At 40.4% G+C, this 12,638-nt stretch overlaps 1 protein-coding gene across 1 annotated transcript in view; it reads right to left on the reverse strand.

Moving 5' to 3' along the window:
- MCM3AP (minichromosome maintenance complex component 3 associated protein) overlaps nucleotides 1-12,638 on the reverse strand; it is an 888,504-nt gene that overhangs the window by 505,252 nt on the left and 370,614 nt on the right. Inside the window, 2 exon segments of the mRNA XM_030208795.1 lie at nucleotides 3,285-3,416; nucleotides 3,758-3,858. Coding sequence (XP_030064655.1) covers nucleotides 3,285-3,416; nucleotides 3,758-3,858 — 233 coding nt within the window.

A 12,638-nucleotide genomic window follows, 5' to 3' on the forward strand; every position in this document is an offset into this window, starting at 1 on the left:
GAGACAGGAAGGGTATAGTCTGGGGTGTTAATAGTGGTTTGTTTGTTCATGTTATATTGTGATGAGAGGATAAGACATTGTGTTTTTTCTGTATTAAGCTTTAGTGGGAATGCATCTGCCCATGAGTTCATTATTTGGAGGCTGTGTTTGATTTCATTAGTGATTTCTGTAAGATCATGTTTGATTGTGACGTCTGCAAAAATGTATGGATTGATGCCTTGGTTGGATAGTGATTTGGCCAGTGGTGTCATCATTAGGTTGAAGTGTTGGTGATAACGGCGATCCCTGGGGTACTCCACATTTAGGTTTCCATGGTGATGATGTATTCGAATTTTATGTCACTTGGTATGTTCTTGAAGTTAGGAAGCCACTGATCCATCTCAATACGTGTCCTCCAATCCTGAAGTATTCTAGGATGTTCAATAATATTTTATGGCTAACCATGTCGAACGCACTGGACATGTCGAATTGTAAAAGGAGTGGAGTGGAGGAGTGGCCTAGTGGTTAGGGTGGTGGACTTTGGTCCTGGGGAACTGAGAAACTGAGTTCAATTCCCACTTCAGGCACAGGCAGCTCTTTGTGATTCTGGGCAAGTCACTTAACCCTCCATTGCCCCATGTAAGCCACATTGAGCCTGCCATGAGTGGGAAAGCGCGGGGTACAAATGTAACAACAACAACAACAAAAAACACTATTGCCAGTTGCAATTGTTTGTTTAAATTTGGTTAGGAGAGTGATTAACACTGTTTCGGTGCTGTGGTTGGATCAGAATCCTCATTGTGATTCATGTAGTATTAAAAATTTGGTTAAATAGTCGGTAAGTTGTTCAGTTACCATACTTTCCATTAGTTTTATTATCAGAAGAATGGATGCTACCGGGCGGTAACTGGTTATATCATTTGATTTTTTCTTTAGATCTTTGGGTATTGGGGTAAGTAATATATTTCCTTTATCCTTAGGGAACAGTCCATATTGTAATATGATATTTAAGTAAGAAGTGAGGTCTGTTATGAAGCATTGAGGGGCGTATTTTATTAGGTTGTTGAGACATATGTCCAGTTTGCAGTGGGACTTGGCTAATCTGTTGATCGCTTGGGTGACAGTTTCGTCGGTCAGTAGGTCAAAGTTTGTCCAGATTCGGTCAGCTGGATATTCATCAGTGGTTGGGTCCAAACAGTTAATGAATTTTTCATGGTCAGTGGTATTAAGTGGTAATGTGGATCATAGTTTTGTAATTTTCTCATTGAAGTAGATAGCCAGGTCATCTGCTGATGGGATGTCTGTGCTGGCTAAGGTAACTAGAGAGGTGTCAAGAAATTTGTGCACGATAAAGTTTATGTGTGTCTTTGTAATCAGGTCCTATTTTGGATTTGTAGTATGACCTTTTGGTTTGTCTTATTGTGTATTTGTATTTTCTTAGCATTTGTTTCCATGCGTTGAGTGTGTGTTCATCTTTCATTTTTTTCCATGCTCGTTCTAGTCTCCTTGCTTGTGTTTTTAATTTTTTCAGTTGTTCATTAAACCATGGAACTGAGATGTGTCTTCGTGAGGTTCTTATTTGTAAAGGTGCAATTATGTCTAGTATGCTAATGCATCTATTGGATGCATCTAGATGGAGCAAAGGGTGGGGACTTGCAGAAAGGAATACTGCACGGAATGGAGAGGCCTAGTAGGACAGTGGGAGGTCAAATAGTGGGATAGATAAGAGGGTTGACTAGATTGTAGAATCTTGAGAACTAGGAGAAGCAGTTTATACAAGATTCTTAGTGAAACCGGCAACCAGTGTTTGTAGCAGAGAAGTGGTCATGTGGTCAAAACGTGAGGTTCCCATCAAAAGATGGATGGCCGCACTCTGGACCATTTGCAGATGTTGTGAAAATACGTGGAGTGTATGAAACGTGGCTGGTATCTTGCAAGAAGATTCTAGAAAAGACCCATGACTGGACTGCAGAATTCCAGTTTGTAACCAGTTCTATATCATCCAAGACCTATAGGTACATTGGTCCACTCCTTGGAAAAGAGTAAAAGATGCCCTACCATAACATGAGACAAGGATTGAACCTCTTTCCTGTCACATCCTGAAGTACATGCAAATGTGGAAGGTCAGAAAGGGGATGATAAATTCTTTTTGTTGCCCTAAAAAGAAGATTGTCCCTGCTAAAGACGATACCTTTGAGTAGGAATCCCAGTTTTTCTTGGCTTGTCATGTCTCACACTTTTCTGAAGCGAGATTTGGCCATTCAAGATTGAGATCTAGATCTGTCATGTGGCAGATGTTGAATTACAGAGTCTCTGAAATTTTTAACAATGTTTTCTAGATCTGCACCAAAAAGGAGTGTACCTCAAAAGTTTGGAGATTTGGAGATCACAGCAGCCACCCAGTGTCTTACTGTAACCACTTTCTAGCAGAAGCAGCCAGCGCCATTACTGCAGCTGAAGCTCTTATAATATCATAGAGCATATCTGCGAGAAAATATAGTAACATAGTAAGTGACTGCATATAAAGACCTGAACGGTCCATCCAGTCTGCCCAACAGCCACATTCATCATCAATTCAAGATTAAATCAACGAAGTATACCTGGCCTTGTATCACAGTGGGGTTGCCCCTCCCAGACAACTAGAATCCTCACTTTCAACAACAGACATTCTATCCGCTTCATGATTTGAGTTCCAATAATCCTGTTTATTAGCTGCATGATCTTTTCCAATATGCTTGCACTTTTGGGCAGTGCCACCATATATGTAAAAATGTGCCCCGGCCTCCACAATCTTACCAACATGCACCTGTTCACATCCTTTTCATGAGTTTCAACCCCACAGGACAAATACATTTTCTTCAATATGGCCCCACCCTGAAATGAGTTTGGCATCATTAATATAAGCTGTATGTAGGGGCACAGTACCGTCGAAGATACAAGGTCAATTTTCAGAGCAATTTGCCTGGGTAAACAGATTGACTTGGGTGAAAATTGCCCCCCTCAGAATGACTAAAAATACATACAGATTTTCATATTACTTTTAGGCATTCCTGGAGGTTGTTAAATCAGAGGAGTAAACAGCATGTGTGCATTTTTAGACCATATATAAAGCAGGTGCAATTGCACACAGACACTTTGTACATGTCCCAGAATGAATAATTTTCCTATGAAACCAAGCTACAAGATGCACATGCAATACTGTGTACTGCAAGCTATTCAATATTACCCTCATTTGTATATATAGAGCACTCTTTCCTTTTCTTACCTATTTCTCTTTTAAATGTATGATACTTATAACTGATTACCTGGCTTCTTCAGTCTTCCATTTCTCCTCTTCAATCCTTTTTCTTTCACTTATCATCTGCTCTGTAACCAAAGGACTCAGAATTTCTGTAATAGTTGTGGCTAGAATTTCTTCACAGAAAGTGACTGAAATGCTGCAAAATTCAGAAACATTATACCTATCAGCACGTTTATAAAAATATCCATGATGCCCTGCTATCTTGTTGAAAAATCACAGAATTGAGGCCCTGTCTTAATTCAGGAGGAACTGTAGCACTGTAACCTTCAGTCTAGGCATAATCCCAGCATTTTAATCCTATTTTCATTCTTCAGGAAATGATAGTTTTAGACTCCTCACCTCATTCTGATCATGATCTCAGCATCTATTTTTCTCTTTCAATCTAAATCACATTTGTATGATGCTACACTTAGAAACAGTAAGATCAACTCTCTGGCAAGTATTAAAAGGAAAAGCCTTGCTCACATCCAGCTGTACCTTATAGCAGCTAAGGAGTAAGCTGTCCCAGCTTTGCTGATCTCTCCACACTGCTCCTTCAAAGCTTCCTGTAGGAGCTCATCCACCACTGCATTAATATCCTGCAATAATAATAATGTAACAATAAGGAGGAGGGGGACAGCTGACCTATCAGAATCAAAATTAATAATACAGACATCATTATTGTCACAGAGACCATGTCCATGCTCTAAAGACATCCCTCTTTCTGTTTTACTGTACCCAGTCCTGGAGTGAATTCAATTCATAGAAGGTATCCCAAGTAACAATGCTTATTTATTTATTTACAGCACCTGATCTACTGCAAACGATCCCTGAGGCGACTATGCGGTTAACAATTTCTATTACAGGTACTTTGCACTATCCCTAATGGGCTCGCAATCTAAGTTATATAAGTACATAACTATTGCCACACTGGGACAGACCAAAGGTCCATCAAGCCCAGCATCCTGTTTCCAACAGTGGTCAATCCAGGTCACAAACACCTGGCAAGATCCCAAAAAAGTTCAATACATTTTATGCTGCTTATCCCAGAAATAGCAGTGGATTTTCCCCAAGTCAATTTCATAATGGTCTATGAACTTTTCCTTTAGGAAGCCATCCAGATCTTTTTAAAACCCCGCTAAGCTAACCTAACCGCCTTTACCACATTCTCTGACAATGAATTCCAGAGTTTAATTACATGTTGAGTGAAGAAAAATTTTCTCCGATTGTAGCTCTGATTTGTAGCTTCATCACATGCACCCTAGTCCTAGTATTTTTGGAAAGAGTAAATGTCTACCCGTTCCACTCCACTCATTATTTTATAGACCTCTATTATATCTCCCCTCAGCCATCTTTTCTGCAAGCTGAAGAGCCCTAGATGCTTCATCCCATCCTCTTTATCATTTTTGTCGCCCTTCTCTGTACCTTTTCTAATTCCACTGTATCTTTTTTGAGATGCGGTGACCAGAATTGAACACAATATTCGAGATGCGGTCGAACCATGGACCAATACAAAGGCACTATAATGTCCTCACTTTTGTTTTCCATCCCTTTCCTAATAATATCCATCTATTTGCTTTCTTAGTCGCCACAGCACACTGGGCAGAAGGTTTCAATGTATCATTAACAACGACGCCGAGATCTCTATCTTGGTCGGTGATTCATAACATACATAGTAGATGACGGCAGAAAAAGACCTGCACGGTCCATCCAGTCTGCCCAACAAGACAAACATATGTGTATACCTTACCTTGATTTGTACCTGCCCTATTCAGGGCACAGACCGTACAAGTCTGCCCAGTAGTACTTCCCGCCTCCCAACCACCAGTCCCACCTCCCATCACTGGCTCTGGCATAGACCGTATAAGTCTGCCCTTCACTATCCTCGCCTCCCAACCACCAACCTCCCAACCACACTCTCATCCCCCCACCTGATTCATAAAATGTGGAACCTTGCATTACGTAGCTATAGTTCGGGTTCCTCTTTCCCACATGCATCACTTTGCACTTGCTCTCATTCAACGTCATCTGCCAGACGCTCAGTCTCCCAGTCTCGTAATTTTTCACAATCCTCTTGCGATTTAACAACTTTTAATAACTCTGGCCAGGTCAGAAATCTGATGGCTAGAATGACTAGGAGCTTGCTGGAAAAGCATGGCCTAGTTTTTAAGCCTAGACTAAGACCTGAATGGCCTAAATTGGAAAAGTAAGGGCAAGAAATATGAAAACAAAATGGAAGATCTAAAATATGAACACAAAATGGAAACCTTAATATCAGTTACAAAGTGGAATTTTCTCTAATTTCCCCATCTAAGTTAGAAAAACAAGTTAGAGAAACAAGTGCGTCATGCCAGGTGCAAGGAAATGGTTGGGAAAGAATGGGTGGCAACTTTCTGTTGTGGTTAGCTAGTTTGAAGTAAACACGTGTAACATTGAGGTGAATGCAGACCCATTGATTTGTATGCACCCAAAATTGTATAAAAGAAAAAGCAAAACTGGGCGTGTGGAGAGATGCTCCAGATTTCCTCCCGAAATGCTGTCGGTCAGACCTCTGAAAGCAGATTGATGTTCTTGATTGACTTGGACTGCATTGGTAAGATGTAATAAAAATCTCTATCTATAATCTATTTCTCTTATCTGCTCCTTACACAGTATCTAGAAGAGTAAACTAATCTTGGGGTTAAAATGGTTGGTAGGGGCATACCACATTACACACCTATTGGTAGAGAGTCAGATAAGAACAAATATGAAAGCCTTCTAGGAAACCTCTCTGGAAGGTGGCTAGCTTGCCAACCTACTAGAGGGGATCTTTATGGGTCCATCCAACCCAAAATAAACACACCATTCTCTATCCTTTAACCAGTTTTTAATCCACAATAGGACACTACCTCCTCTCCCTTGACTCTCCAATTTCTTTAGGAATCTTTCATGAGGTACTTTCTCAAACACCTTTTGAAAATCCAGATACACAATATCAACCGGCTCGCCTTTATCCACGTTTGTTCACCCCTTCAAAACAATATAATAGATTGGTGAGGCAAGATTTCCTGTCACTAAATCCATGTTGGCTTTGTCTCATTAATCCATGCTTTTGAATACGCTCTGTAATAGTCTCTACCTTTTTGCCCGGCACCGACGTCAGGCGCACCGGTCTATAATGTACCATATCCCTTCTGGAACCTTTTTTAAATATCGGCATACCACACTCGATTTTAAAGATAAATTACATATGACTAACAATATAGTAACATAGAAACATAGTCGATGACGGCAGAAAAAGACCTGCACGGTCCATCCAATCTGCCCAACAAGATAAACTCTCATGTGCTACTTTTTGTGTATCCCTTACCTTGATTTGTACCTGTCCTTTTCAGGGCACTGACCGTATAAGTCTGCCCAGCACTATCCCCGCCTTCCAACCACCAGTCTCGCCTCCCACCACTGGCTCTGGCACAGACCGTATAAGTCTGCCCAGCACCATCTCCGCCTCCCGCCACTGGCTCTGCCACCCAATCTCGGCTAAGCTCCTTAGGATCCATTCCTTCTGAACAGGATTCCTTTATGTTTATCCCACGCATGTTTGAATTCCGTTACTGTTTTCGTTTCCACCACCTCCCGTGGGAGGGCATTCCAAGCATCCACTACTCTCTTTGTGAAAAAATACTTCCTGACATTTTTCTTGAGTTTGCCCCCCTTCAATCTCATTTCATGTCCTCTCGTTCTACCGCCTTCGCATCTCCGGAAAAGGTTCGCTTGCAGATTAATACCTTTCAAATATTTGAACGTCTGTATCATATCACCCCTGTTTCTCCTTTCCTCCAGAGTACACATGTTCAGGTCCGCAAGTCTCTCCTCATACGTCTTGTAACGCAAATCCCATACCATTCTCGTAGCTTTTCTTTGCACCGCTTCAATTCTTTTTACATCCTTAACAAGATACGGCCTCCAAAACAGAACACAATACTCCAGGTGGGGCCTCACCAACGACTTATACAGGGGCATCAACACCCCCTTTCTTCCACAAGTTAACTGTTCAATTCTATCAGTACTCTGGCATGAATACCATCCAGTCCAGGAGATTTGTTACTCTTCAGTTTGTCAAATTGCTCCATGACATTCTCTAGGTTTATAGGGATTTCATTCAGTTTCTCCGACTCATCAGCTTTGAATACCATTTCTGGCACCGCTATCTCTCCCAAATCTTCCTCGGTGAAGACCGAAGTAAAGAATTCATTTAATCTCACTGCTATGGCTTTGTCTTCCCTGATTACCTCTTTTATCCCTTGGTCATCTAATGGTCCAACCGATTCTTTTGCTGGCTTCCTGCTTTTAATATACCTAAAAAAAGTTTTACTATGTTTCTGCCTGCAATGCAATCTTTTGTTCAAAGACTCTCTTTGACTTCCTTATCAGAATATTGCATTTGACTTGACATTCCTTATGCTATTTCTTATTATTTTCAGTCGGTTCCTTCTTCCATTTTCTAAAGGATTTTCTTTTAGCTATAATAGATTCCTTAACCTCACTTTTTAACCATGCTGGCTGTCGTTTGGTCTTCCTCCCTCCTTTTTTAATACATGGAATATATTTGGCCTAGGCTTCCAGGATGGTATTTTTAAACAGCATCCATGGCCTGATGTAAATTTTTGACCCTCACAGCTGCTCCTCTTTTTTTTCACCGTACTTCTCATTTTATCATAGTCTCCTTTCTGAAAGTTAAACATTATTGTATTGGATTTCTTGTTCATACTTACTCCAAAGCTACTATCAAATCTGATCATATTATGATCACTGTTATCAAGCGGCCCCCATCACCATTACCTCCCGCACCAGAACACGCACTCCACTAACGACAAGGTCTAGAATTTTTCCTTCTCGTCAGCTTCTGTACCAGCTGCTCCATAAAGCAGTCCTGGATTTCGTCAAGGAATTTTACTTCCCTAGCATGCCCTGATGCTACATTTACCTAGTCAATATCGGGGTAATTGAAATCACCCATTATTGTGTTGCCCAGTTTGATAGCCTCCCTAATTTCTGATAACATTTCTACATTTGTCTGTTCATCCTGGCCAGGCGGACGGTAGTACACACCTATCACTATCCTTTTCCACTTTACACATGGAATTTCAATCCATATATTGTACCTGGGGTAATGTTCCACCAAAAATAATCAGAGCAGTTTACTTCATACAATTATTTAAAATAAAATCAAATCTCCAATATATTAAAGCAAAGATACTTACCTGTAGCAAGTATTCTCCAAGGACAGCAGGCTTCTTATTCTCATAAGTGAACCGGGCAACGCTGGATGGCGTCTACCCACTTGTGAGAAGAAGCAAGCCTGCTTGTTCTCGAAGAACAAAAGACCTCTTGGAATCATTGTGGATCGAAATTCCATGTGTAAAGGGGAAAAGGACGGTGATAGGGGTGTACTACCGTCCGCCCGACCAGGATGAGCAGACGGACGCAGTCATGTTAAAGGAAATTAGGGAGGCAAATAAATTAGGCAACGCAATAATAACGGATGATTTTCAGTCCTTTTATATAGTGAAGGTATAGTCTCTTGAGCAATGATTGCTGGTGTTTCCTAGTGGACTCCTGTCAGCAAGGTGAGTGCTGGGTGTTTGGGTGGGGTTTAGATGTTAGGCTTTGTATATTTTATATTTTTGTATAACCAGGAGTAGTTTGTTAGTGCAGTGTGTGGTTTTGAACAATTTGCTGAGTTTTTCTGTGTATCTCCTTTCAGATGAATGCCCCTGCATAAGTTTGTTTAAACTGGGTTGTTCCTGATGAAGCCCAGAAGCGGGTGAAACGATAAGGGCCCCGTTGAACACAATTAAGCAGTTGGAATGAGGGGTGATTAAGCCAGCTAAGAAAAGCTAAGTTATTTTATGCTACAGATCCAGTCTACGAACTGCCCTGTGACTATGACCTTGTCCAGAGTTTTAAACAAATAGGGCCAGTGGACCCTGTCAAAAAGCCTTTTTAACATCTACTCCCAAGATGAAGGTCACAATCTGGTGATGTTTAGTGTACCACATTAGGTGACAAGACCTTCTTAATATTATCAAATGTCTGATGCCCCTTTATAAACCCTGACTGATCATCACAAGCTAGATACGGCATATTGTGTTGCAGCCTCTTAGCCAAAATTTTAGTAAAAAGTTTGTAATGTGTACCTAGCAAGAAAATGGGGCTGTCAGACCCTCAAACTGGGGAATCTTTTCTGGGCTTGAGTGTAATCCCCACCAAATGCATGAATGCGGCAACACAGCATCCTCTCCAAAGCCATTTAACTTCTTAGTCAAGGGCTTGGCCAAGTAATTCCTAAAGGTCTTATAAAACTTGGCAATAAAGCCATGAAGCTTTCCCATGCGGTAGGTCCTTAATAGCCAAGCTAACCTCCCCCTCAATCACAGGCATAGACAGCTGAGTGGCCTCCACTACTGTTAACTTAGGCGGTTCAATCTCTCCCAAGTAACTGTCCAGCTCCTCTGGGGGCACTAGTTTCTCTGATGTAAAGTTTTATAGAATTGAGCAAAAGCCCCTTGAATACATTCTGGTAATATGCAGTTCTGCCCTCCCTGGGTACTAATCCGGAGAATAGTATTTGTTTGTGCCCGCTTTTTCAACTTATGTGCTAACAACCTATCCACCTATTTGTTCCCTCAAAGTACTCTTGTCTCACCCCCCCCCCCCCACCCCCCAGCTTGTGGTTATGCTCAAGATGGTACATTGCTGTCTTAAGGCATTCCTTTGTTGAAAGTACTATTTTCTTTTACAAGCTGCCAACTCTATCCTACCTCTTAATAGAACTACTTTTAAACCCTCCCAGAACATTTGAGAACATATTCATATCATTACATTCAAAATATTGTTTTAAATCATCCTCAGTTGTACATTTTAGGTGTCCAATAACAGGCCATCATCCAAGCTCCAATGGCATCTGCCTTGAGGTACCAGACTGAGAAATTTGTAACAAAATGGGGGCATTATCAGACTATACTTAAGAGACTATAGTAAGCAGTTTGCACCATTGATAACACAACCTTACACACCAACCACATATCGATCCTACAGTGGGTATCATAAACCCTCAAATGAAATGTATGGTCACGTTCTCTAGGATGGTAAAATCTCTAAGCATCTGCCAAATCCCACACAGTAAGAATGTCATTCAATTTTTTCCAATCTGCCTTGCCACCTGAGCTATATTAGCCAAAGAAGTGTTTAAGTCATATTAAAATCTCCCCCCAATAAGAAGCTTACCCTCAGCCCGTTCACAAATGTGCTGATCAGTAGTCCCATCGAAATGTCCTTGCTTTGAATTATGGACTTAAACATTTAGCAAAGTATAGAACTGACACTCCAGCTCTACCTTAAGAAGGAGATAACGGCCCTCCTTATCCCTCACTATGTCCTGGACCTCTGGAGTTGGCAAACACTATACAAACCCCATTAGATTTACCTTTATTAGAGGCAGAGAACACAGTGGAATATTTTTTATGCATAAATAATTTTTCATGTTGAGGCAACAAATGTGTTTCTTGTATAAACCCTATGTACATATGCACCCTCTCAGCCTCCTTAAAATTGAGCCATCTCTTAGGAGGTGAATTGAGCCCTCTAACGTTTAAAGACATCAAAACAGGACTCTTGCATGTCATCCAGAAAAGACAGTTGGTAACACAGCTAAACAGTGATTCTTCCCACCACTACATCCCCCAACCCACTCGCATACCGAGAACCCTATGGAAGACCAACCCTCACCCCCACATCCATTCATCCATATCCCCAAAACAAGGCACATTCCCTCGTTCCCCATCCATACACTATCCACTCTCCCACTCCCCTCCCATGATCCCATCCCCACTCAAATTCTGGCCTCACATAATTCATGCCAAAAGAACAACACACCCCAACCAACACAGTCCAAAGAGTTTTAATGATTCCCATCAGCCAAATATAACAAGCAGATCCCAAGTGAGTAACATAGAGCTGAGAACTGAGCAAGAAGCAGATAGAAAAAAAAATGCAAACCCACAGCATTGCCTGAGGAAAATCCAGTCTGCCAAGCAAGTATGGCGCAATAAGTCCCCTGTGACATAATGTAATTCACTGAGAGAGAAAGCAAATCCACTCAATACTACTACTACTTAACATTTCTAAAGCGCTACTAGGGTTACGCAGCGCTGTACAATTTAACATGGAAAGACAGTCCCTGCTTGAAGAGCTTACAATCTAAAAGACAAATGTACAGTTAATCTGAAAGGTCAGACAGATTTATTTTTATTATTTATTTTTTTAATTCTTTATTTATAAGTTTTGACATTTATATCATCAAACATAATGCATTGAAATATCAGAAATATAATAAAATGTATGACATAATACTTTATATCATTCAAAAATAAGGAAAAAAAAATTGTTATATAATTTGTCCACAATTATTTGGTCAAGATACTAAGAAATAGTTCAAATGGAAAATTATAGTAATTAACAATTTACTAACAGATGGGAGCAACAAATGTACACAGCCGATATTCAGCATATTTAAACTAAGGGAGTGCCTCCACGGTAGGAACAGCCTTTTCCCTTGATTCAATAAACTCCAATAACTTTTTGGGAGTAAAGAAGACATAGTTCACCAGATCAATTGAAATACAACATTTACAAGGAAATCTCAGCACCAATGTGCCTCCTAATTTTAACACCCTAGATTTATACAAAAGAAATTCTTTTCTCCTCTTCTGTGTGACCCTTGCTAAATCTGGGAACACTTGAATCTTTTGTCCCATGAAAGAATCGTTAATATGTCGAAAATATAACCGAAGAATATTGTTTCGGTCAAACTCTAGGGCAAAAGTTACCAACAATGTAGTTCTTTCAGATATCAGTTCGAGAGAGTTCTCCAAGAATTCTGTTAAATTTAATGTAGTGCCAGGAGCTGTTTGAGGTTGTTCATTTAATTGAGCAGATCTACCAGTTATGTATTGGGTTCTCGTTATGGGGGGAAACCCCTCCACTGGAATCCCCAATACCTCAGTACAATATTTCTTAAGCATATCTGTAGGATTTATCAATGGTGATTTCGGAAAATTCAAAAGTCTCAAATTGTTCCTGCGCGTATTGTTATCAAGGTATTCCATTTTTCTAACTTGGATTTCTCTTTCTTTAATCAAGACTGAGGAAATATTCTGTAGTTTTTCAACCTCTCCTTCTATTTTCATAATTTTAACTTGCTGCTCCTGAGTTTGAGCTAACAATGTTTGATTAGCCTGTTTCAGGTCCGTTATATCACTTTTAACTGAGTTATTCATCAAGAGTAAAGTATTGTTCATTGCCTGAATGGCATCCCAAAGTGTATTCATAGTTACCA

The sequence above is a fragment of the Microcaecilia unicolor genome, chromosome 7, assembly GCF_901765095.1.
Source record: "Microcaecilia unicolor chromosome 7, aMicUni1.1, whole genome shotgun sequence".
Classification (NCBI taxonomy): Eukaryota; Metazoa; Chordata; class Amphibia; order Gymnophiona; family Siphonopidae; genus Microcaecilia; species Microcaecilia unicolor.